The sequence below is a fragment of the Malus domestica genome, chromosome 01 (assembly GCF_042453785.1).
Source record: "Malus domestica chromosome 01, GDT2T_hap1".
Classification (NCBI taxonomy): Eukaryota; Viridiplantae; Streptophyta; class Magnoliopsida; order Rosales; family Rosaceae; genus Malus; species Malus domestica.
The window spans coordinates 18,782,216-18,806,050 of NC_091661.1; the positions used below are offsets into that span (position 1 = coordinate 18,782,216).

At 39.2% G+C, this 23,835-nt stretch overlaps 3 protein-coding genes across 4 annotated transcripts; 2 read left to right on the forward strand and 1 right to left on the reverse strand.

Annotated features, from left to right (window-relative positions):
- The first annotated feature begins 5,183 nt into the window (after positions 1-5,183).
- On the forward strand, positions 5,184-5,696 carry LOC103406225 (uncharacterized). The gene has a single exon (XM_008345229.2). The coding sequence runs from the start codon at positions 5,184-5,186 to the stop codon at positions 5,694-5,696; it is 513 nt and encodes a 170-aa protein (XP_008343451.2).
- A 2,928-nt stretch (positions 5,697-8,624) lies between these two features.
- On the forward strand, positions 8,625-16,148 carry LOC103406206 (uncharacterized). Of its 2 annotated transcripts, none has more exons than XM_008345209.4 (8): positions 8,625-9,625; positions 10,191-10,379; positions 10,541-10,633; positions 10,729-10,911; positions 10,989-11,091; positions 11,194-11,379; positions 12,171-14,587; positions 14,800-16,148. In XM_008345209.4, exons 1-8 carry the CDS (start codon positions 9,392-9,394, stop codon positions 15,391-15,393), a joined length of 3,999 nt encoding a protein of 1,332 aa, XP_008343431.2. In that variant the 5' UTR covers positions 8,625-9,391; the 3' UTR covers positions 15,394-16,148. The 2 variants fall into 2 exon arrangements, with proteins under 2 accessions (XP_008343431.2, XP_008343432.2); XM_008345210.4 differs by having other exon boundaries at positions 8,645-9,625; positions 14,803-16,148.
- Positions 16,149-16,536: 388 nt separating this feature from the next.
- On the reverse strand, positions 16,537-20,954 carry LOC103406205 (DEAD-box ATP-dependent RNA helicase 31-like). The gene is made up of 10 exons (XM_029099333.2): positions 19,804-20,954; positions 19,623-19,729; positions 19,313-19,368; positions 18,913-19,137; positions 18,328-18,534; positions 18,129-18,215; positions 17,932-18,027; positions 17,505-17,720; positions 17,088-17,270; positions 16,537-16,956 (listed from the first exon to the last, which is right to left on the reverse strand). The coding sequence occupies exons 1-10, from the start codon at positions 20,874-20,876 to the stop codon at positions 16,729-16,731; spliced, it is 2,478 nt and encodes an 825-aa protein (XP_028955166.1). The 5' UTR covers positions 20,877-20,954; the 3' UTR covers positions 16,537-16,728.
- Between the last annotated feature and the right edge of the window lie 2,881 nt (positions 20,955-23,835).

Here is a 23,835-nt window from a genome sequence, read left to right on the forward strand (position 1 = left end):
GAAGCAAAACCAATTTATGGTGCCAACAAGAGCTTCATCAATGGAGGGCAACCACAATTCTCAAAAGCTTCACACACACTTGATCAAGACAGTGCAAAGCAAAACCAATTTATGGTGCCAACAAAAACCTCATCAAATGAGTTTAACCATAATTCTCAAAAGCTTCACACACTCTTGATCAAGACAGTGTGAAACAAAACCAATTTATGGTGCCAACAAAAACTTCATCAATGAAGGGCAACTACAACTCGTAGAAAGCTTCACACACTCTTGATCAAGACTGTTTGAAGCAAATTCAATTTATATGGTTCATCCAAACCTTCGACTACTACAAGGTGTGGCTTGCATCACAATCTCTTGCTCAACAGTGTGGAAACAAAATTTGTATATGTTGTCTCTCCCATATTTTCAAATTTCTAATTTTCCAAAAAAAAAAAGGGAAATTCAACAAAGGTTCACCACAAAAGCTTTGCCAACAAAAGCTTCACCAACAAAAGCTTCATCAATGGAGGACAACTACAAATTCTCAAAAGCTTCACACTATCTTGATCAAGATAGTGTGAAGCAAAATCAATTCATGGTACCCAACAAAAGCTTCAACTTTAAGCTTCACCTACATAGCTTCAACACCAAAGCTTCACCTACAAAGCTTCAACTCCAAAGCTTCACCTACAAAAGCTTCAACTTCAAAGCTTCAACTCCAAAGTTTCACTTACAAAGCTTCAACTCAAAAACTTCACCCACAAAGCTTCAACACAAAAAGTTTCATCCACTATAAAAGCTTCAGCCACAAAACCTTTACCTACAAAAACTTCACCCATAAAAGCTTCACATACAAAAGCTTCACCCACTACAAAAGCTTCACCCACAAAAGCTTCACCCACCACAAAAGCTTCACACACTCTTGATCAAGATAGTGTAAAGCAAAATCAATTCATGGTACCCAACAAAGCTTCAACACCAAAGTTTCACCTACAAAGCTTAAAACATATATATATTCGAAAATTCAAAAATTCGAAAATTAAAAAAACAAATTGCCTAGGCCTTATTTTTTTTGGGCCTAACAACTTTCATAACAAATATTTATGGAGGAGTTTTGGGCTACCACTTAGAAAGGAAATGCCTCATTCGTCAACTCCCTCGACCGGAGATTTAGGGGACTCCTATCATATGCTACTGCACCTTGATACTCGGAAGTCTCACGACCACTCAGTGACTTGGATTTTTCAAGTCTCCAATCGAGAAGTTTTCCTCACTCGGGAAATTAAGGGAGCACTACCTCAACATAGATGCTTCACTCACAAAGCTTTAACATACAAGCTTCGACCAAAGAAAAATTCAAAGAACTTAGTGAAGAAGGCTTTGGTGTATTTAACACAATACGTTGAAATGAAGCAAAGTTTATTTATTCATATCTCTGATAAGTTACAAATATGTACATATACATGAATCAAAATAAACAAACAAGATGGCGCCTTCACAAAGGTTGCTCAGGAGAAGTCTCAGCAGTCGGTAGAGCCTCATAAAGAGTAGGCACCGGAGGGTGATCATTCGGAGCCTCAGTACTGGGCAGAACCCCAGAATGAGGAGGCACCGAAGGTTGATCATTTGGAGCTTCATTATGTGGTATAGCCCCAGAAGACGAAGGCAATAAATAACTTTGGAACAAACCCACAAACCTCTGATGATCAAGTAAAATCTGACCATCAGATTCCTGCAGTTGGTCAAGCTTCCTCTTCATGTTTGTAGCATAGTCATGCTTGAGCCCTCTAATCTCCTGTTTGAAACTTATCACTTCAGCCGCTAATGATTCAACTTGGCGGGTTCGAGCAAATATGCGTTGTGCCATATTAGACACGGAACCTGCACACTGAACACTGAAAGCCAGGGAATCCTTAACTGCCAACTCATCAGACCGTTTAGAAAGTAGTCTGTTATCTTTGGCAATGAGAAGGTTCATGGCCACCACCACAGCGGTCATATCATTCTTCATCACAGAGTTTCCAACGGTAAGAAGACCAGTAAGGGATAAGAAAGATGGGTGCCATATGTTGTCTTGAGGAGACATAGCTACCTCTTCACCAAAGTTCAAGTCAAAATGACGGTCAAATGGGCCAAACATTTTCAAAAATGATGAAGGACAACTGAGGTCCAATAAATCTCTAAAGTACAAAAATAAGGGGAAAAATCCTACAAGCAATAACTCTCTGAATGTACTTCTTGCACATAATTGGTGCCCTTATAAAAGAAAGGGCAACATGGCCGTTGGTTCAAAAATCGAAGAAACACCACTATTTGGATTTCGAAGAGGCACCACTTTCCACACGCAACATCAGCTTATCGGGTACCATAGATAACTTTGCCAAAGATCTTTGACAAAGTTTAGACATATAAATTTTGAAGGTTTAGCTACCCTACTATTACCCACAAGGGTAAAGGAACAGCACCATTGCTTGATAACTGGAAAGTCCCTATATGTGTCAACCTCTGTGCTCCGTGGCAAGGCAGACTGGCAAAAATGCCCAACCTTTACTCACATTCGAGAAAACACTCCTAACAAGATTGCTTGCTCAAAAATCGAAGAGGCACCACTCTCCGAATCTCGAGAGCCAGACTCCTAACATGATTACTTGCTAAAAAATCGAAGAGGCACCGCCCTCCGAATCTCGAGAGTCAGACTCCCAACAAGATTACTTTCTTAAAAATCGAAGAGACACCGCTCTCCGAATCTCAAGAGTCAGACTCCCAACATGATTGCTTTCTCAAAAATCGAAGAGGCACTGTTCTCCGAATCTCGAAAGCTAGATCCCCGACAAGATTGCTTGTTCGAAAATCGAAGAGGCACCGCTTTCTGAACTTCGAGAGCCAGATTTCATTGGATAAAGCTTGTCTGCAATCTTTACACGCAACATCAGCTTTCCAGATACCACAGACCACTTTTTCAAAGTACTCTTACAAAGTTAAAACACGTGAAGCTTGCAGCTCCCACTACATTGCTATGACCAAGAAGGGTAAAAGAATAACATTACTACTTGTTGTTAGGAAGACTCCTATATATGTCGACCTCCATCCTCCACGGATAGATAGACCTGTAAAAATGCTCAACCCTTCCTCATATCTGATAGGGCACTCCTGAGGAAGCCTCTCGAAATACTCAGCTTCCCCCCTAATAATACCTATGCAAACCAGCCACACTAGAGCAAGAGTATCTCATATCATCAGGGTTAAAAGCAAGAGTATCCCATATCATGTTTTTTCCCTGTCTTTTTCTTTGCCATTGTTCTTACCTGCAAGACAAGAAGAAATAGAGCAATCAGTCAGCACTTGAAATCAAGTTTCCAGTCAAGAATTGACCGCCTAGAACCCCTTGCCTGATTACTTACCTGGCATTACTCTCGAGTACTCATCTTCAACATTTTATGCTTCCAGAGAAGATACCACATCTGCTTGAGGAACAGATAGGGCAAATAAGAATGATACAAAGAAGCATGTAGAGACAAGCGTAACAGAACATGTGCCAATACATCCACTACTTTGTCAACAGCAAAGGTATCCCATATCATCAAGACCGAACGTACTCTAGATTTGATGGACTTGTTTTGACCCTCAAATTCTTGAGCCGGCCTTATACTTTGGAGGAAACTAGAAAACCCTCCAGCCTAGTTCAAGAATAAGCATGTGGAAAATTACTTCTTCAAAAGCAAAAGTATCTCATATCATCTCTTCTCCTTGTTCTTCTCTTTATCTTTCATGCTGCCTGCAAGATAGAGAGAATGAGAACAATCAGCCAGAACTCGAAATCAAACTTCTAATCTGGGACTGATTGTTTGGAGCTCTGATTGCTTACCTTGTCTGTCACCTTTTCGGCAGATCTCTTAGCTCGGCGACTTAGGGAACTCTTACTACATGGTTTGTATCACGCTTGACCAAGCCTGAAACTACAAGTAAGCTTCAAGTGAAATTGATACAGTACCTTGTGCATCTCAACCGGTTAAAGATACCACCCCTGGATAGAGGAAGAATACTTTCAGAGAAGATGCCACATCTACCTATGAGATAGATAAGGCAAGTGAAGACGATACCACACTTCGGTACTTAGAAGTTTCGTGATTACTCATTGGCTTGGATCTTGCAAGTCCCTAACCGATGAGCTTCCTTCACTCGGGAACTTAGGGGAGCACTGTTTGTACCATACTTGACCAATCCCGAAACTACTGAGCACCGATCAACGTTATACCGTCAAGGACCCAGAAGAGCTCTAACCAGGAGGCCAATCACAATGTGCCACGTGTCGACATCAGAAGCCAATCACAGCGCGACATATGTCAACATCAGAAGCCAATCACAACATGACACGTGTCAATGTCAGAACAAAGCTAGAAACTCTTATATAAAAAGAGATCATTCTCCCACAATATTTCCTAATGTCATTTGTACTAAATCATTCACTAGTACTCATTAAAGGAGAGCTTGAACCTATGTACTTGTCTAAACCCTTCACAATTAATAAGAACTCCTCTACTTCGTGAACATAGCCAATCTGGGTGAACCACGTACATCTTGTTTTTGCTTCCCTATCTCTATCCATTTACATACTTATCCACACTAGTGACCGGAGCAATCTAATTAATGTCACAAACTTAACAATTTTTGTTGTACCAAAGTCCTCATTGATTTTGTGCATTAACATCATCAATCTTTTGTTGCGAGATCTAAATGCATTGTTACAACAATATGGTAAAAGAATTTGTGATTATGATCTTCCACAAATTAGCTCAACAACTCTAACAAATATACAAGATGAGCTCGCAGTTCATGTTCCCCCAGAAGACCTGTAATCAGTTCAGACATTAAACAATGATCAACGTATTGCATTCGACACAATCATGATAGCTGTTACATGTAATCAATCAACAGCTTTCTTTGTAGATGGTCCCGACGGTACTGGATAGACTTACCTTTATCGTGCAATTCTTGCTTCCCTAAGGAGTGATGACCTCATAGTTATTGCAATAGCCACATCTGGTATTACAACTACTATTTTACCTGGAGGAAGAACAACATATTCACGATTTAAGATTCTTATCGACTTATTGTCCACCAACACTTACTCTATAAGCAAGCAATCAGATTTGGCAGAACTTCTAAGGCGTGCAGTTGTTCTTATATGGGATGAAGCCACTATGACTCATAGGAAAACATTTGAGGCTTTAGATGGAACCTTACGAGATATAACGGGCATAGAAACACAATTTGATGGCAAAGTGATGATTCTTGGAGGAGATTTTCATCAAGTTCTTACTGTAGTGCCTCGTGGAACCAAAGTGCAAACAATAGATGCATGCATTGTAAAGTCCTCATTATGGAACAAGATTCAAGTTATCCAGTTGAAACATAATATGAGAGCTCAACAAGACCCTGATTTTGCAGAATTCCTACTTCGTGTTGGTGATGGAAATGAGTCATTTGTAGAAGATGATATGATTAGAATCCCGGATTCATGTGTTATTCCTTGGCATGGCGATGAATCAATTGGTGAGCTTATTGGTTTTGTATTTCCAAGATTAGAGGATAATGCTTTCAACATTTCTTATATGGTTGATATGGCTATCATCACCCCAAGGAATGAGGACGTTGACAAGTTAAATGAAGTGATGTTAAACTCATTTCCTGGGGAACAACACATTTATTACTGACTTGACGATGACCCTCAAAACTTATATCCATAAGAGTTTTTGAATTCTATAACTCCAGGTGGCTTACCTACTCATAAGTTGACATTGAAGTTGGGCACTAATCATTCTCCTTAGAAATATTGATCCAAAAGTTGGGTTATGCAATGGAACAAGGTTGATATGTCGGTGATTCTTTCCAAATTGCATTGATGCTGATATATTAACTGGGCATTTTAAGGACACATAAGTTTTCCTGCCACCCATTCCTTTGAAACCTTCGGAAAATGTAAAGCTTCCGTTCTCTTTTATACGTCGACAATTTCCTATAAGATTAAGCTTTGCGCTGACCATAAACAAATCTCAAAGCCATACAATTCCATATGTGGGTGTCTATCTCCCTAATCATGTGTTCAGCCATGACCAACTTTATGTAGCTTTGTTAATAGGAGTTTCCACACATACAACCAAGTTCTTATAAGAAATGGTGTCATTGCAGGACAATATGGAGTTTATACAAGGAATGTTGTATATAAAGATGTTCTAACATCATGTCATATGCAACAAGATGAATAAAACATCAGGTTTACTTACTTATCCCTTTAACATTATTTTCTTTCTTTTTTTTTTTTGGCCAAAATGAATCAATTATTACAAATTGATTTTTTTCATTTAGACTTGAGTATAAAATTTGGTTCTCAGATAAAATTTGGACTGGGGGTACCAAAATCTCAGATAAATACAAAGACCATCTTACCTTTGGATGTTTCTACCCTAAATAGTTTGACGACCGTCTTACTTAATTTCCCAATACATATGTGGTATTTTAGTTTTGAATTTTAGTTTTTTTTTTTCTTATATGTTCTGATGTCCTGCTCATATGGTAATGCTTTGTGCAGGTTCAGTCATGCCTTCCAATTTGTTCTACCAATTTAAAAAGTAAGTCATATTCAATTCCCTGAAGATTTGGAATTTGAGGTGCAATTGTTGCAAATTGTAACTCAGTTATGCATTTTCTTTTTACAACAATTGTTATCTTTGCAAATGTTTCTAGTGCTCAAATGTTGTATATAAAGATGTGCTAACATCATGCCATATGCAACAAGATTAACAAAACGTAAGGTTACTTACTTCTCCCTTTAACATTATTTTCTTCCTTTTTTTGCCAAAATGAATCAATTATTACAAATTGCTATTCTTCATTCAGACTTGAGTCCAAAATTTAGTTCTCTTTAATCTATTTGTGAATGAAAGAACTACTTGGTCTATTTCTAAAGCTTGATACAATAGTTGAGGCCCCTAATTCTTTTCTTTAATTTTGAATGCATAGGGGCTGTTGTCTACGATATGCTGAAAATGCAATCTAGAAACTATTATGTAATTATGGGAGAGCTCAGTTATTCATTATATATATGTTTTGTCTTCTCTATATGCAATTAAATTCCTTTCCTTTTATTAATATTTTTAAGAAGTAAGAGACTATTTTGAGATTGTGCATTCACATTAGCTTTGATTTGTTGACTCTAATGTTCTTTTCACTATTTGTTGCAGGCCTTGCTCTCATCTTTAGTAATGTTCAAAATTCAACCATTGCTTGAAAGTTGGAAATGGTACCAAAATTTTAAAATTAGTAAAGTTCCATGTCAAATCATCATTGGAAATTATTTCAAAATGCGTTGTAGCCCAACTCATGTGTACTCAGTAACTTCTAATTTCTTCAAATTTGGAGTGTTTATGTATTATGCCTATTGTATTTTTATCTGTATTTTGGAAGTTATGTAGAATTGTAATTTCATTGGTTTTTTATGGTTAGATTGAGCAACATATACACAACTGCCACATCCTATACTCTACTTTTGGATGTTTCAATTATGCCGAAACAATAAAAAAAAGGAAATAATCAAAAGTAAATTTGATTGCACACGCATATCATGTGTGCCTGTTGCTAGTTTGTATTAAAGGAAGGGTTTTATGTGCAGATTACCAGTTAATTATGTAATTCCAATAATTTATTTAAAACTTGTGGGGGCAATGATCACCTCGAGTAAGGGCTGGTTTGGTATTGATATGCTTTAAAAAAAAGATTATGTTGTCCTGTGAGAATAAGTTCATTTTTGCTGCTTTACGTTTTCAGCTTTTTTCCATCAAAAACTGTGAAAATAAGTTGTTTTTAAGTGTTTATCAAACATTTTTTTTAGTTCAACTTTTTTTTATACCAATTTTTTATAAAAGTACCTCAGTACCAAACCAATACTAATTCAGTAACGCAATCGGTATAGCTTTCATCCTTATTAAATATTATGTAATCCAAGAATTTATTTAAAACTTATGGTCTATGGAGGTCAATCATCACCTCTAGTAATTTAGTAAAGCCATCGGTATAGCTTTCCATCTTTTTGCAGAGGCTGACTGGGTTTGGTTAAGATATATATCACCGACCTCCAAGGAAAAATGGAGGCTACGCTAGCCTTCATGTGCAATAAACACTAAATCATATTTGATATGCATGTTGAGTTGTTTTTTATCTCTTTATTTGAAACGAAGGTAGGTTGGTATCTGCAAAGTCGGGATTTTTTTTTATTTTTTTTTATCTTTACTAGAAAAAGGGTAGTATTAGAAAGTTATTAGTTTTTTGAGATGGAAGATGTGGTTGGTGGTGATGAGTTTTTAGGGTGTATATAGCAAAACACCCTCACTTTGGAGCCATAGTCCAATTAAAAGGTACTTTAACGAAAAATTTCAGGTACTGTTTATTTTAACGAAAAATCATATTTTTACATTAAAAAAATCAATCATGATACTATTTACTTTACCCTAAAATTCAAAGTTTTCAAATCTTTTTAATTAGTTTTCCTCTAATTAAAACCATATCTGGGTTGAAGCACACTAATCCCAGATCATTGAATAGAACCCATCAAATAATATTTTATTTTATTTTATTTTAATTTCACTAATAATATAAACCTTTTTTTATTTATGATTATGCCCTCTCTCTCCTCCTCAGTCTGTCTCTCTCCGCCTCAATTTCTCTCTCCCTTCCTTCTCCAATAAATTTTCATATGAAAAACCCCTCACAAATGCGCCTCAACCTCCAATCCAAAATTTCTCCGTCTTTGAAAACAGAAAAATTTAAAACGACCTAATTTTCATCAAAGCCTGAAAGCCCTATTCAATCTAATCCCTACCTTTCTACCCACATTTTTTCTGGGTATTCTTTTTCTTCTCCTCCTTCGCCGAGCTTCTACTTCTTCCCCATTTTCTGATTTGCCGACACTACCAATAGTTGGTTTCCTCAGTTCCTCTAGGTTACCAAAATCCCATCCCAATCCCCCAATTCTCCCCTAGTTTTTCTAGGGTTTCATCCCTGTTCATCAGATTGGGGATTTGATATTTTATGTTTTGGTTTTTGTTTTTATACTGGGTAGGGTTCTAATTTATGATCTTCCTTCCCTGAATACCAAATTGGTTAGTGTTTCTGCAGCACATGAAAAATTCCTATCTGGGTTGTATTCCTTTGTATTTTTTGGAGAAAGGGTTTACCTTTGAGCAAAGATTTTCATTTTTTTGTACTTTTGTAATTAGTTGTTGCCATTGATTTTTGGGATTGGGAAAGAAGTTAGCTCTTTTTTTTTTTTTTTTAATTCTGGTGGTTTTGGGATTTTTGGGTATAGGGAAGAGTTATTGTTTGGTGTGGAAGTGAAGGGAAAGCTTAGGCTTGCATGGGCGAACTTGAGGGGTGGGCAGAGCCACCAAGTGGGCTGTTGCCGAATGGCCTATTGCCCAATGAAGCTGCCTCGGTGATGCGAGTGCTCGACTCAGAGCGATGGTTGAAGGCGGAGGAGAGAACTGCAGAGCTTATTGCCTGCATTCAGCCCAATTCACCATCCGAAGAGCGCCGAAATGCTGTTGCCGATTATGTGCAGCGGCTCATCATGAAGTGCTTCCCCTGCCAGGTGGGACTTGTGTGTATACATAATATTTGTTTGTTTCAAAAACTGTAACTACACTTTAGTTTCAATTTGTGCTGTAACAATTTTGCCGCAGTATTCTCATTTAGTTCTATAGGGTAGAAATCAGTCATGATATTGTGTTTGAAGAGTATGCGTAAGTTAAGTACTTTAAGTTAGTATTGTTTATATATTGTATATCTCAGATAATTTCGAGTTTCGAAAGACATAATGTGCGAAGACCAATAAATTCTTTGGGATGAGGATTTTTTGGAAGTTTAAGGTTCTAAAAGGAGAAGGGAGAAAGCACAAGTTTGTAGCTTGAGCTTATGAGAACAAAGAGGTAGATGAATTATGTATGATCAGAGTGGTGTGTAGAACCTCACACCGTGTAAACTTGGAGACTTTGAAAATGATATATAATGCCAGTGATTTTTTTCAGCATGTCTTTTGTTGTGCCAAAATTGGGGCAATGGTCATGGTTATGTTATGAAAAGTTTTTGTTAACTTGTTCTACTGGTGCATATGTATTTCTGTTGATGCATTTATTTTTGTTTATAAATATGCGCAGGTGTTCACTTTTGGGTCTGTACCCCTCAAGACTTATTTGCCTGATGGAGATATTGACCTGACAGCCTTCAGTAAGAGTCCAAATATGAAGGACACATGGGCCCATCAAGTTCGTGATATGCTTCAGAATGAGGAGAAGAACGAGAATGCTGAATTCCGCGTGAAAGAGGTTCAGTACATTCAGGCAGAAGTAAGTTCCTCCTAGCATCACTAATACTTTTACCTTTTTTTCTATCTTGGCAATGTTCGTTAATTTTTGTTCTTTATTGTTATTAAGTTTGACTCCCTTTATATCTTGTATTTGCTTTGTTGATACTAGATTTAACCTTATTAATTCTTTTTGTACTACAGGTTAAGATAATCAAGTGCCTTGTGGAAAACATTGTTGTAGACATATCATTCAATCAGCTCGGGGGCTTGTGCACCCTTTGTTTCCTTGAGGAGGTAAATGGTTCATTTGATAACCTTGTTAACATGTGTATACTTTTCAGTCAATAGCATTAGTATGCTTTGACTAATTGTATTGTCTACTTCTGCAGGTTGATCATTTGATAAATCAGAATCATTTGTTCAAGCGCAGTATCATACTGATAAAGGCCTGGTGTTATTATGAGAGCCGAATACTGGGCGCTCATCATGGGCTTATCTCAACTTACGCATTGGAAACTTTGGTTTTGTACATATTTCACGTTTTCAACAACTCTTTTTCTGGACCACTTGAGGTAATCTTGTTACCTTGGTTTATTATGTTGGCATTATTCTTTGTGGATCCACTGAATGGTTTTCCTTGCTTATGCAGGTCCTGTATCGTTTTCTGGAGTTTTTCAGTAAATTTGACTGGGATAATTTTTGTGTTAGCCTATGGGGTCCTGTACCCATTGGTTCACTTCCAGATGTATCTGGTACTGATTTTTTGCTTAAAATTCGTAGTAAACTTTTGACCTTCAACCCAATTTTCTCATTTTTTTCATTTCTGGGTTAATTTGCGATTGTTCATGTTACAGCGGAACCTCCTCGAAAAGATGGTGGAGAGTTACTGCTGAGCAAATTGTTTCTTGATGCCTGTAGCTCAGTGTATGCCGTCTTCCCTGGTGGTCAAGAAAATCAGGGCCAACCTTTTGTTTCCAAACATTTTAACGTTATTGACCCTTTGCGAATTAACAACAACCTGGGACGTAGTGTTAGTAAAGGTATGTTGTTCCAAAATATATGTTCTTGGATAACTCTTTCTAATGGATTTACTTATGTTTCTAAAGTTATTATTTTGTAATTAGCCAACATCTTATTGGGCTGTGGTATGAGAAATAAATTGTTTACTTATTGGTCACGCTCATTACAAGGGTGTCAAATAGTTTATTTTCAAGGCGTTTCCAATTTGGGAGATAACTATGTGTATTACAAATTGAAAAACGTTGGACTTCAAATAATTAAGAACCTGATTTAGATTCCTCTTTACTGGAAGTAGAACAGAAGATGATGAAACCATGATTTTTCTGTTGGCTTTTTGTATGTGCTGCTAACCTCCCAATAGGCTCCACTTTTTGTCACTGAAAATGTACAATGTGCCTTGTCGGTTTTGTGTTTATGCCTCTTTTATATCTGATAAATGATAAGGGTCCATTTACATTTGCAAAAGATTTGGAGGTATAAATCATTCAACTCCAGTGCAACCTTTAGAAAAAGAAAACATATAGCTGAAAACAGCTGTGTGGAACTTGCATGATAATGCGGAAGGCAACAATATGCAATTTTTACTTGGAAATAGCCTCATTCAAATAGAAGAAACATGTCTTATATTTAAGAGAGTGGGGTTTTTGCATGGGAGACCGAAAGAATAGTTTTTTCTGTTTGCAGTTGCACACAACTATACATATATACTTCATTTGTCTTTCCTGCTTGTAAGGTGTAACTTTGTGGCTTGATTGTCTATCCGTTCAAATTGTTGGTTGTTGGAATCATATATGTCTACGTATATTTCCAGGTAATTTCTTTAGGATACGCAGTGCATTTGCGTTTGGGGCTAAAAGGCTGGCCAGATTGCTGGATTGTGCCATAGAGGATCTATTTTCCGAAGTAAATCAGTTTTTTCTAAACACTTGGGACAGACATGGGAGTGGTCATCGACCTGATGCACCGCGAAATGATTTGAGGCGCTTGAGACCTTTAAATCCAGACCAATTACATGGATCGGAGAATCTTAGGAATATTTCAAGCAACCGAAAAAAGGAAAGTTCCTCTGGTCGGGATACTCAAGGTGAGAGAATGCATGGCTTCATTAATGTTCCCTCCCAGCATGCTAGTCATCGTTTAGAAAGCACCTCCGGTAACGGTAGTGTATCTACAGTAACTCATCCTCAAACTCAAAGGATTCATGGGAACACAAACCTCACTAGATCCTCTGATATGATTAGAAAGGAAACGAATTCCGACCTGGGTGCACACATTGATAAAGGTCAGAGAAGTGCTAAACCTGATAACTGGGTGAATGACTTACAAGGGAGGTTTCTTTTTGCAAGGACACGCTCTAGTCCTGAGCTTACTGATACATATGGTGAAGTTTCCACTCAAAGTAGGGGCAAAGCCCCAGAGAGTGGGAAAGGTCAAACTTCAGCAAGGTTGGATAATAGCAGGAGGAAAAACTTGGATTCTGATAGTATGGCAAGCCACAGAAATAGATCAACTGATGATCCTTCATCTGCTAGATCCATCTCATCCCGCCAAAGTCTTGATGCTGCCGTTGATTCAAATAACTACCTTGATGAGTCAGGCATGAGTGTCGTTGCTGACAATTATGCTTCTGTTTTGGGGACACAAGGGATGCACCAAGAGGAGCAAGATCTTGTTAACATGATGGCATCTTCTGCAGCTCATGGTTTTAATGGGCAGGTTCATCTTCCACTCAATTTGGCTTCCGGTCACCTACCGCTTCCGATCCCACCTGCCATTCTTGCTTCTATGGGATATGCTCAGAGAAATATGGGTGGAATGGTTCCTACAAATTTCCCCTTGATGGAGACTCCTTGGGGCACAAATATGCAATTTCCCCAAGGTGTTGTTCCGCCGTCACTGGCCCCTTATTTCCCTGGCATGGGGTTGACCTCAAATCCTGAAGATTCAGTGGAACCTGGTAATGAAAATTTTGGATCTGTGGAAATGAACTCAGGTGAAACGGAGCATGATTTCTGGCATCAGCAAGAGAGGGGATCTACTGGTGGGTTTGATCTTGATAATGGAAGTTATGAAATGCTTCAGGAATTTGATAAGCAACAGTCAACCTCAGCTGGTTATAACTTTCATCCATCATCTCGCGTAGGCTCCTCCGGAAATTCTGTGCGAGCTCAACTGAAGTCTACCAAAGAAAATCATGAGTCAACAAGAGGGGAAGAGCATGTGAATAATTTTCAGTACCAAGATAAAAGAGGTAATGAGGTTTACTTTGATGATCGAAGTGTGAGTTCTAGATCTGCCACGCATGCAAGTTCAGTGAGAAGTAAAACCTCCTCTGAGAGTTCTTGGGAAGGATCATCAGCAAAGGTCTCAAAGTCAACAAGGGAAAAACGTGGTAGGCGAAGTGCTCTTTCAGCAGTGCCATCTACTGCATATGGGAAAGGTAAGAATGTGTCCGAACATTCGTCTACCCAGGCAGATGATGACAACAGAGATTGGAATTCATCACCTACAGCTTTAGGTGCTGAAATGGTAGAAAGAAGCACAGGACCTCAACCTGTTGCGCCTTTCCATTTTCCAGGGCATCAAATGGCCGGTTTTGAACAAACTCAGACGAGTGGATCAGATTCAATGGTACCTTTTGCTCCATTGCTCTTAGGTCCTGGCTCACGACAGAAAGCTACAAATGATTCTGGAATGTTTACATTTTATCCTACGGGGCCTCCGGTTCCATTTGTTACAATGCTTCCTTTTAATTATTTCTCGTCAGAAACGGGAACTTCAGATGTATCAACAAGCCAATTTAGCAGAGAAGAGGGACCAGATAATAGTGATTCTGGTCAAAATTTTGATTCATCTGAGGGAGCTGATCAGCCTATTGAGCCATCAGAGCATAAGTCTGACATTCTTCACAGCGACTTCGCTAGCCATTGGCAGAATTTGCAATACGGACGGTTTTGCCAAACTTCTCGGCACCCTTCACCTGTGGTTTATCCTTCACCAGTTATGATGCCCCCTGGTTACTTACAAGGAAGATTTCCTTGGGATGGTCCTGGGAGACCTCTTTCAGCCAACATGAATCTCTTCACTCAGCTTATGGGTTATGGACCTAGAATGGTTCCTGTTGCTCCTCTTCAGTCTGTTCCTAACAGGCCTGCCGGTGTTTACCAACGCTATGCAGAGGAGATTCCAAGATATCGTGCTGGGACTGGGACATACCTGCCAAATCCCGTAAGATAATATAAACTCGTTCCTTTGTTAATGATTATTTTAGATTTTTTTAGTTAAGCATGTTGCATCTCCCAATCTTGGTTGTTGGGCCATGTGGTTTCTAGAAAGTTAAGTCTTTGGTTAAACATGATATAGAATCTGTTTTCCCTAGATTTATTATAACTTAGAACCTGCCGTCGGATTATTTCTCTTACCTCCTTTAATTACTTTAGAAGGTTTCTGTACGGGACCGGCCTTCAAATACGAGAAGGGGGAATTACAATTATGATAGAAATGACCACCATGGTGACAGAGAAGGGAACTGGAATGCCAATTCAAAGTCACGAGCTTCTGGGCGCAACCACAGTCGCGGTCAAGCTGAGAAGCCAAATTCCAGAGTAAACCGTTTGGCAGCCAGTGAGAGCCGAGCTGAAAGGTCATGGAGTTCACATAGGCAGGACTCATTCCAGTCATATCAATCTCAAAATGGTCCTATCCGCACAAACACTACACAGAGTGGTTCGACCAATGTTGCATATGGCATGTATCCGGTACCAACCATGAACCCCAGTGGGGTATCTTCGAATGGACCTTCCATGCCACCTGTTGTCATGCTATATCATTATGATCATAATGCTGGCTACGGGCCACCTGCAGAACAACTTGAGTTTGGTTCTCTTGGACCGGTGGGATTCTCAGGTTTGAATGAAGCACAGCTAAATGAAGGGAGCCAGATGAGTGGGGTATTTGAGGAACAAAGGTTTCATGGTGGCTCTACTCAACGATCTTCACCTGATCAGCCTTCTTCACCCCACCTCCAAAGATAGTTGGTTCAAGTATCTCCCTTTTTCTGTTTGGGGAAGGAGGTCGTTCAGGGTTAACCATGGCAGTGTCTCGTGGCCAACTATTCTGAAGATTTTATTCGGAGCAATTTCCTTTTCATTTTGTTATTCTCGACCTATCACTTCACTGGGATTGTATTGCGATGCTTTCCATTATCTTAACAGGGGAGTTTGATCATTTTACCAGATTAGTGGCCCAGGGGGGATTATGAGATGAAAGGTGAGGAGTTTCTGCCTTTAGCATTAACCGAACAGTGAGGGGATGATGACGGTAGAAACTTACAATGACAGTCCCTCGCAGCACCGAGGGTTCCCTGCTCTTGCCCCATTCTTAAGAGGGGAAGGAATTAGACTATTTCATTCCGTGATTCTTGGTATCTTCTTGATCACACCATGCCTGCTTTGAGTTCTTATGTACACTAGATAGTAATTTACTCACTCAATTTTCGTCAAGAACAAGATCGGTGGTAAAATGATGGTGATGTGATGGTGAGGAGGTGGGACTCTGCGGCTTTATTGTTCGTTTTAGGGTTAGGCACGTTGTAACTCTACTGAAGTAGAAACTTGGGTTTAGGTTCAGAGTTTAGGATTTTACTGTTAGGAAACTGTTCTACCAGGAATCTCATGCACACAATGTATTAGGGTTTTTGGATAAGAATACGTGTACCATTTCTCTTTGATGTACTCTGTAAGACTTTCTACAGTGTAGCAATAACACCACCATAGATGAAATTGAAACATTTTCGGTTTCGCTGACGGTTGCTTTTATCCTTTTCATTTTTCAGGTACAGTAGGTGTGCATTTACATTCATTTCTTTCTCCATATATGTTCAAAGTAGATGATTTATGTCATGCTTGAGAAATTTGTTCAGTTCTCGGAACACCTAGGCGGGCAACACCAGCTGGTGTTCCGAGAACCTAGAAAATTTTCTCCATGCTTATAGACGTCGAAGCATTGCAAGTTATAGACCCGAAAGGTGGTGAAAAAATAAAACAGGTGAAATCGACGATATAATTGTGTTTACAACGAGGGAATGTGTATAGATGAAATGTCTTTGGATTAGGGTTTGTTTAGGCCCTTAACCCCTTTTTTTCATTAGGTTGTCTTGGTTCTCGTATCATGGATCATTTCAAAACCGACTTTTCATGAATATTGAACCCATCCACAATAATTTGTGTTTAATAGTGTTGCCAGTGTCAGAATAACTTCTATTAAATCAACACGTAAAATATCCGAAATCTCTTCGATTTGAGGTTAGTTTTTTCCGATGTTAACTAGTAATCGAAACAATCAAATCATCTAAGCTGCTGCTGCCGGAGCTACTTGGAACGCAATCCAGGGACATTCTTAAGCCCCATCTTGCCGAGAACAAGCTTGGGAATGGCGGGAGGGTTGTCCAGCCCCATGCTTCCGCTAAATTCGTTAGCAAGCTCCACAAGCCTATGCTTATCGCGCCCCACTTTCTTGTTCGAATTGTAATACCCGAGCCACGCTTGGTATGCTGCTTCTTTGTTCTTAATCTCCACCTTGGACAGTGCTCGTTCCACCTGTTAGACACAGTTCCAATATTAAAACATCAAACCATATGCTTCAAGGGATTACCCACAAAAAAACTATATGCTTCAAGGAAAACCGGGATGAAACAAGTGACAGAGATAAAGAGGGAGAGGAAACCCACCTTCTTCATAGTATCTGGATCGACTGAAGGTACCGAAGCCTTGGTTATTGGCAAATCCTTAATATTGGACAAGAAGAAGTCCTCCCAAGGAGCCAGTAACAATATTCCTTGCCCCACTTTGCCTTTACGACCAGTTCTTCCAAGTCGATGTATATACTGTTGTCTATCGGCTGGCACACCCACCTATGTTTGCAACAAAGGGGAGAGTGTCAACAATAAGAGGACTATAGGTTCAAATCTACAGCGGCTGAAGTTGCAAAAGAATGTACTGAAGCTGTTTATGATGCTTAAACAAGGTCAAGCAACTTTGGTAAAAAATTTTGAAAGCCATGGAACTCGGGAAACTGAAAGCCACAATTTAAATATTGCATGCTGAATATATGGCAAAGGAACTTCTAGTTAAGTCCTGCATATTACCTGTATGACTAGGGAAACATCTGGATAATCAACCCCGCGTGCAGATACATCAGAAGTCACAAGGATAAGACCCTTTGATTTCCGGAATTCATCAGAAACCCTGGTTCTATAACTCTGGGGCTTTCTAGAATGGATCTCTCTGACATTCAAGTTCAGCTTGCCAAGAAGGTCTGCAACCAGTCGTGTGACCATTGCGGTAGTGCAGAATACAAGAACCTGTGCATAATACAAGAATCACATGCTACATAAGATAGCAATAAAGGTGATGCAGCTCACATATGTTATATAAAATCGCAATAATTGTGGGCAACACAAATCATGCTTCCTAAGAAATATATCTATGGTATTAAATAGATATTAACGAAACACCTGAAAGCATGGTGCATGAATTGAACAAGCCAAGGTTTTGGGGTAATACAATGCCTACCTTATAGTCAACGTCATCTGCAATATGATTTTTAAGAAGACTATATACTATGGAAAAATGGCTGTCCAATGGAGCGACCAAATGCGTCTGTGCAACCTGAAATCATACGTACAAAATACAAACATAGATATTAATCATCAAATTGTCAAAATTATGTCATATCAATACGTCTTCACACACGTCATAAAAGAACCAACCTGTGCATGTGTCTCTTCACTGCCTTCTTCAACTGTATTGATATATTCGTGATCTCTTTTCAAAGCAATATGACAGATTTGACGGACCTACAATCAGGAAGAAACCACTGTTCATGTACAGTATTTAAATGTGTGTTTTTTCACATTTTCCAAAAAAAAAAAAATACACATTACCACAAAAATAAGTAGTGAAAGAAACCTCTTCAGGAACAGTGGCGGAAAACAAAAGCGTCTGCCGTTGTTTGGGAACAGCTGATATAATCCTTTCGATATCTTTACGGAATCCCATATCCAGTAAATGATCAGCTTCATCAAGTATAAGGACTTTGACACCCATCAGCTTAGTTGCAAAACCTGCGGTATTCTCAATGTGATCTTTGAGCCTTCCAGGTGTAGCAACAAGAATCTGGATGTTTTTAGGGTGTTACATCGCGTATAAACAGTGCCCATTAAACATGTCTCAAATTATGTTGATAGGCATTTTCATCTTTGTCCGTAGTTGGCATAGTACTAAAGCATACACAAAGTAAGAGCCAGTATCAAGTAGATGGAATCTAATGATCTACTTGCGAACCTTCGCTCCCCATTAAACCTTAAGTCAACTTTATAAAAGCTTATCAACTAGCTTGATTCAGCTGTTTACCCATTAGACTAGCTTATGAAATTCTAGTGCTATGACAATGCATAATAAATCATTAGCTCAGTTTATATTTAGCTGGTGAAGTTAATGAAACAGGACGATGCAGTAAATGACAAAGTTCTCCAGCAATGATGAAAACCTTACCTGGCAAGGGTTGGCTTGGATGCGTTTTTGTTCTAGAGCAAGTCTTGTACCACCTATCACAACTTGGACACCAATAGAAGGATGATATTTCAACAACTTATTGGCTTCTGTAGCAGCTTGACTGGCCAACTCCCGAGTTGGGCATATAACAAGTACAAAAATTGGGGGTCGCTTATTATCACGGGTGATAGGAGGTGAATTTACAACAACTTCAATTGATGGAAGCTGAAACAAAGAAACTCAACGTCAAGTAAGATGAAAAATCTCCTGTAACTGCATAAATGGAGAATACAATGGAATGCCTCAGATAAACCAAAAGCAGCATGGAATTTATCATAAATGTTGCATCTTTTTTTAATACGAGAACATTACACACAGAGAAACAAATGAAATATCTTACCAAGAACGCCACAGTTTTTCCAGTGCCCGTTCTAGCCTTGGCCAGGACATCCTTGCCTACAAAATACAACTAAGTAGAATAAGCATTTCCATTTCATGGACACGCATGGAGATCGATCAAATTTTAGATGGAAAAACAAAAACAGACATCCTTAAGAGGACATAGTAGTTACTTGATCTTATTTATATTATGGCACTCCTGATTAAACAAAGTTTCTGTTTCTTTCAGTGTCCTCGTGATGAGGACTTGTTTACAACAAGATGGCACCCCTTATCCTAAAGTCAGTGCATGATTTCGTAAAGAAATAAACCTTTCAGTATTACTGGAAGAGTAGCTTCTTGTACTACAGTCATCTTTTCATATCCTGCATCCTTGATTCCTTTCAAGGACAGCGGAGAGACGGAACATTGATCAAACCTGCAAACATTCAAAATAAGTTAAACAAGAAACTTGTCAACAATCCATTATGAAAATGTTGATGTTAAACATACCGTGATTCACTCAAATAAGAGTCGGAGCTTCCAGCTGAACTTTTCGGCAGAACCTTTTTGCTCACTTCATCCTCCGAACCACGAAACAAAGAAGCTGCATTTTTTTCTCTTAATACTCCAAAACCATCATCATCAGAAGTAGCAGTATCACTCTCTTCCTCACTAAGAAAATCCCCAATAACACCGAACTGTTTTACCTCCTCCTCTTCAGTATCATCCATTACACGCATTTCCTTACCCAAATCTCTTCCACCTCTATTCCTGGTAAAAGATTCCGCTTTCACCTTTGAACTCAAACTCCCTTTAGAAAATGAATTTGAATCCCCACGATTGTTTCTACGGTGAAATCTGTCTTCCTGGTCGTCATCACTCTGAAATTTCTTATCAAACCGCTTGCTTGCCCCTGCATTTCTCGAAAAGGAATCATTTTGGGCCGGAAATCTTCGCCTACTCGAATCTCCAAAATCGCCATTTGAATTCGGATTCCCACGATTGTTTCTGGGTGGAAATGATCTCTCTTTCCTATCACTCCCGGAATTGTTATCGAACCTCTTACTCATCCCCGGATTTCTCGAAAACGAGGACTGATTGGGGGACCGAAACTCTCGCCTTCTCGAGTCACCAAAATCTCCAGAGTCACTATCTCTCCTGCTCCTCTTTATCGGATAAGACTCCCCATCGGTCGCCCTCTCTCTAACCGTCCCCCTACGGCCCTCCGGTTCGCCGCGCGAGTCACTCTTTAACTCGCTGACCCAGTCACCGAGCTCAGCCTCGTCCTCAATCAGACTCTTCGAAGCTCCACCCGCCCTTCTCTCGTACCCGGACCCTGTCCTGGATCCCCGGAACGCCCGAGTGGAGAATGCCCGCTCAGTCTGCAATGAACGGCGAAACCCTAGGTACCTGAGCCTTACGGGGAAGACCCGCGACAAAATGGGTACAGCCCGAGAGGAGGAAATGGAGGGCGCGAATTTCATGGGCGGGAAATGAGCCGCCGGAAGAGAGGCGCTGAGGAGTCGGAGTTGGGGTAAAAGTCTGACGGGCATGAAAGTGGCCGAAAGAGACGTCGTTTTCATGGAGGTTTGTGTGGTGGAGAGGTGTGAGGAGTCCCCAGAAATGGGGATTTAGGGTTTAGGGTTTTACGAAATGTTAGCGTTCGTTTTTTATAGTTCCCAGAGAGGATGGGGTGTAGGCTCCAAAGCCAACGACACCGTTTCAGCTGATATGCAGTGTGTACGAACTCACAGCAGAGCATCCGATGATCTTTTTCTCTTTTGGGCTTAATTGGGTCATGGGCCAGCTACCATTTTTGAGACAAAGCATTTCTTACTGTCATAAATTAAAAATTGAACTATTTGCTCACAAAAAAATAACATATACGAATTAGCTCTCAGTCTAACGATACTTAGGGACAAAACATAATTAGGAGCGGAGATGTGTGGCGGGAACAATCGTTCCCCTACTAAAAATGACAATTAGTATAGAGAAATATTAGAAGAAATTATAAAATTATTGATTAACGTGTGTCTCATAACGATTAACTCAGCTTGTTTCAAAACAACTATGGTTTGCTCCATTTTCTTGTGCTTAAAAAACGTTGAGTGGTTTAAAAAATTACCAAGAACATAGACAAAAGTCACAAAAGTGTGAAGAAAGATGAAATATCGAAGTGGTCCGTCCTGCCCTCCAATAATCTCTTGATGGGTTTGAACAACCTTGGGACCCCTAATATTTGGGTAAAACACACCAAAACAGTTCACCAACGATGTGTACAAGTTGTTTTTTATTATCTACTTTTGTTTTTGGATTGAAGACGCGTCCAAACTTATTTCCATACCCAAGCTAGTTAATCAATTCGCTTATAATTTACGTATTGTACATGTATGTATATATTTTAATTTATTTGAAAAAAAATTCCGCTTTGTAACGGAATTTTATCTCACAATGAGTTGTACATTCCTATTTTAGTTTGAGTCTTCCTAATTGAGTCCGAGTCTTAATAGGAAATATTTCTAATTTTTTTAAACATATTAGAAATTTGTTATAAATTTAAGAAAATTTTAGGAAAAATTCGAATTTTTGATAGATTATAAAGTTTATAGGAAATATTAGAATTTTTTTTATATATATTATAACTTTTTAGGAAATAAAAAAAAATTATATATCATAAATTTGTAGGAAATATTAAAAACTTTTACAAAATATTGAAATTTTTAGAAATTGTTTACAATTTTTTTCCATAGATGTCGTCATCACTCCCCGTCCGATTATACTTGTTTACAAGTTTACAACCCCTGAAATATGTGTGCGGACACCAAAAGTCAACATGCGGTTGAACTGCGAGATGGGAGTCGTCATTCGCATGAGGTGCCCAATGAACGCCTCTAAATGGAAAAATATATCACTTGAGGTGAAGGAAGCAATGATGACTAAGTGTGTTTTTTTCAGTTTTATTATTTTTAATAATTTTACTTATTTAGTGTATTTTTAAACTAACATTTTTTTTTCTAGAACATTTCGAGATCGACTTGGAAGAGTCAGGTATGTCTGACTACATAACCTAGTTGTGGACTCGGCAATTCAGGGAGTGGGTGCACGTGCTGCGTAGGCATTACAAAACTTTTGAAGCTTATGATGAAGCTCTGACCCATCCACCCCAAGAATTTGAGCATAGGATGGACGAGTGGCATTGGATATGCTGTTATTTTCAAAACTTATAATTTCTAGAGAATCTAGAGATGAAAGTTTTTCAGAATTAAGCAGTTGGACAATTACATGAGCCACCAAATAAATTTGTTTTTCAATTTTAATATAATTGTATGAACATTTCAGTTTAATAATTAAATAATTTTTTTATATTGTAATATCTTTTGAGATTAATATAAGAAAAATTAATTAATTAATTTACACTATGTTTGTACCATACTTAGGGCCTCCGTATTTAGATCTCATATAAATACTCGGGGGACTCAAATGTAATTATGTAATAAAGGAGTGGGCAAATATATAATAAGTGAGGATCCTTTATTCTATAAAAGGGACTCATCACCCTCACAACTGGGGGAGGCCAATTCCTAGGCCATGAGAAGCCTCCTCACATCCCCTAAGCTCTAAGCTCTCTCATGCTCTCACCCTTATAATCAAGCTCTTACAGAGAAATACAATATCAGTGTGGACGTAGCCCAAACCTTGGGGTGAACCACGATACATCTTGTGTTATTTACATTTATTGCAGATTCACGGTTGGATTTACGTTATTCCAAGACCTATCTGGTTTTGTGCATCAACATTTGGCGCCGTCTGTGGGAATCGACACAAAAAACTATGTCAGTTCTCTTTCATTTATTCACATCCGCCGTGAATCTGCAAAACCCAAGAACCCATAAACCCTATCCCTCACTTGCGAGACCCTATCCTCGTTTTCTCTCATGATGAAAGGCTTAACGTGAAGCCCCTAGCAAGCAGCAGGCCATGGGCCTCATCTCTGCGCAACTACAACTTGATTCCGATGGTCATTGAGCACTCATCCCGAGGGGAACACACGTATGACATCTTTTTCTGCCTCCTCAAGGAGCAGACCATCTGCACCAATGGCCCCATCAACGACAACACCTTCCACGTCGTCGTCGTGCAGCTTCTCTTCTTGGAATCCGAGAACCCGTCCAAGCCCATCCACATGTACCTCAATTCCAACCGTGAATGAGTGCATGATAGTTGGGTTTAGTTACGACGGGATGATGACGTTTAAAGCTAGCCGAGCTTTACCCGGACCTGGTGGGGACCATGGTAGTATCCAGTTGATCCTGGGCATGACTCGCTCGGACCGCGACGCTATCATGCAGGGGTTCGGGTTCTCGTCGTCGTCAGAGCTTCTGTTGCCAAGCTCGGTGAAAGTGTTCAAGACTATGCATGTTGACTTATTGACTGCACTTCTAAGTTCACGGAGTGCGCCATCTGCCTCACCGAGTTCACCTCCGGGGACGAGATCCAAGAGCTTCTGCAGTGTGGCCACGGCTTCCACGTTATGTGCATCGA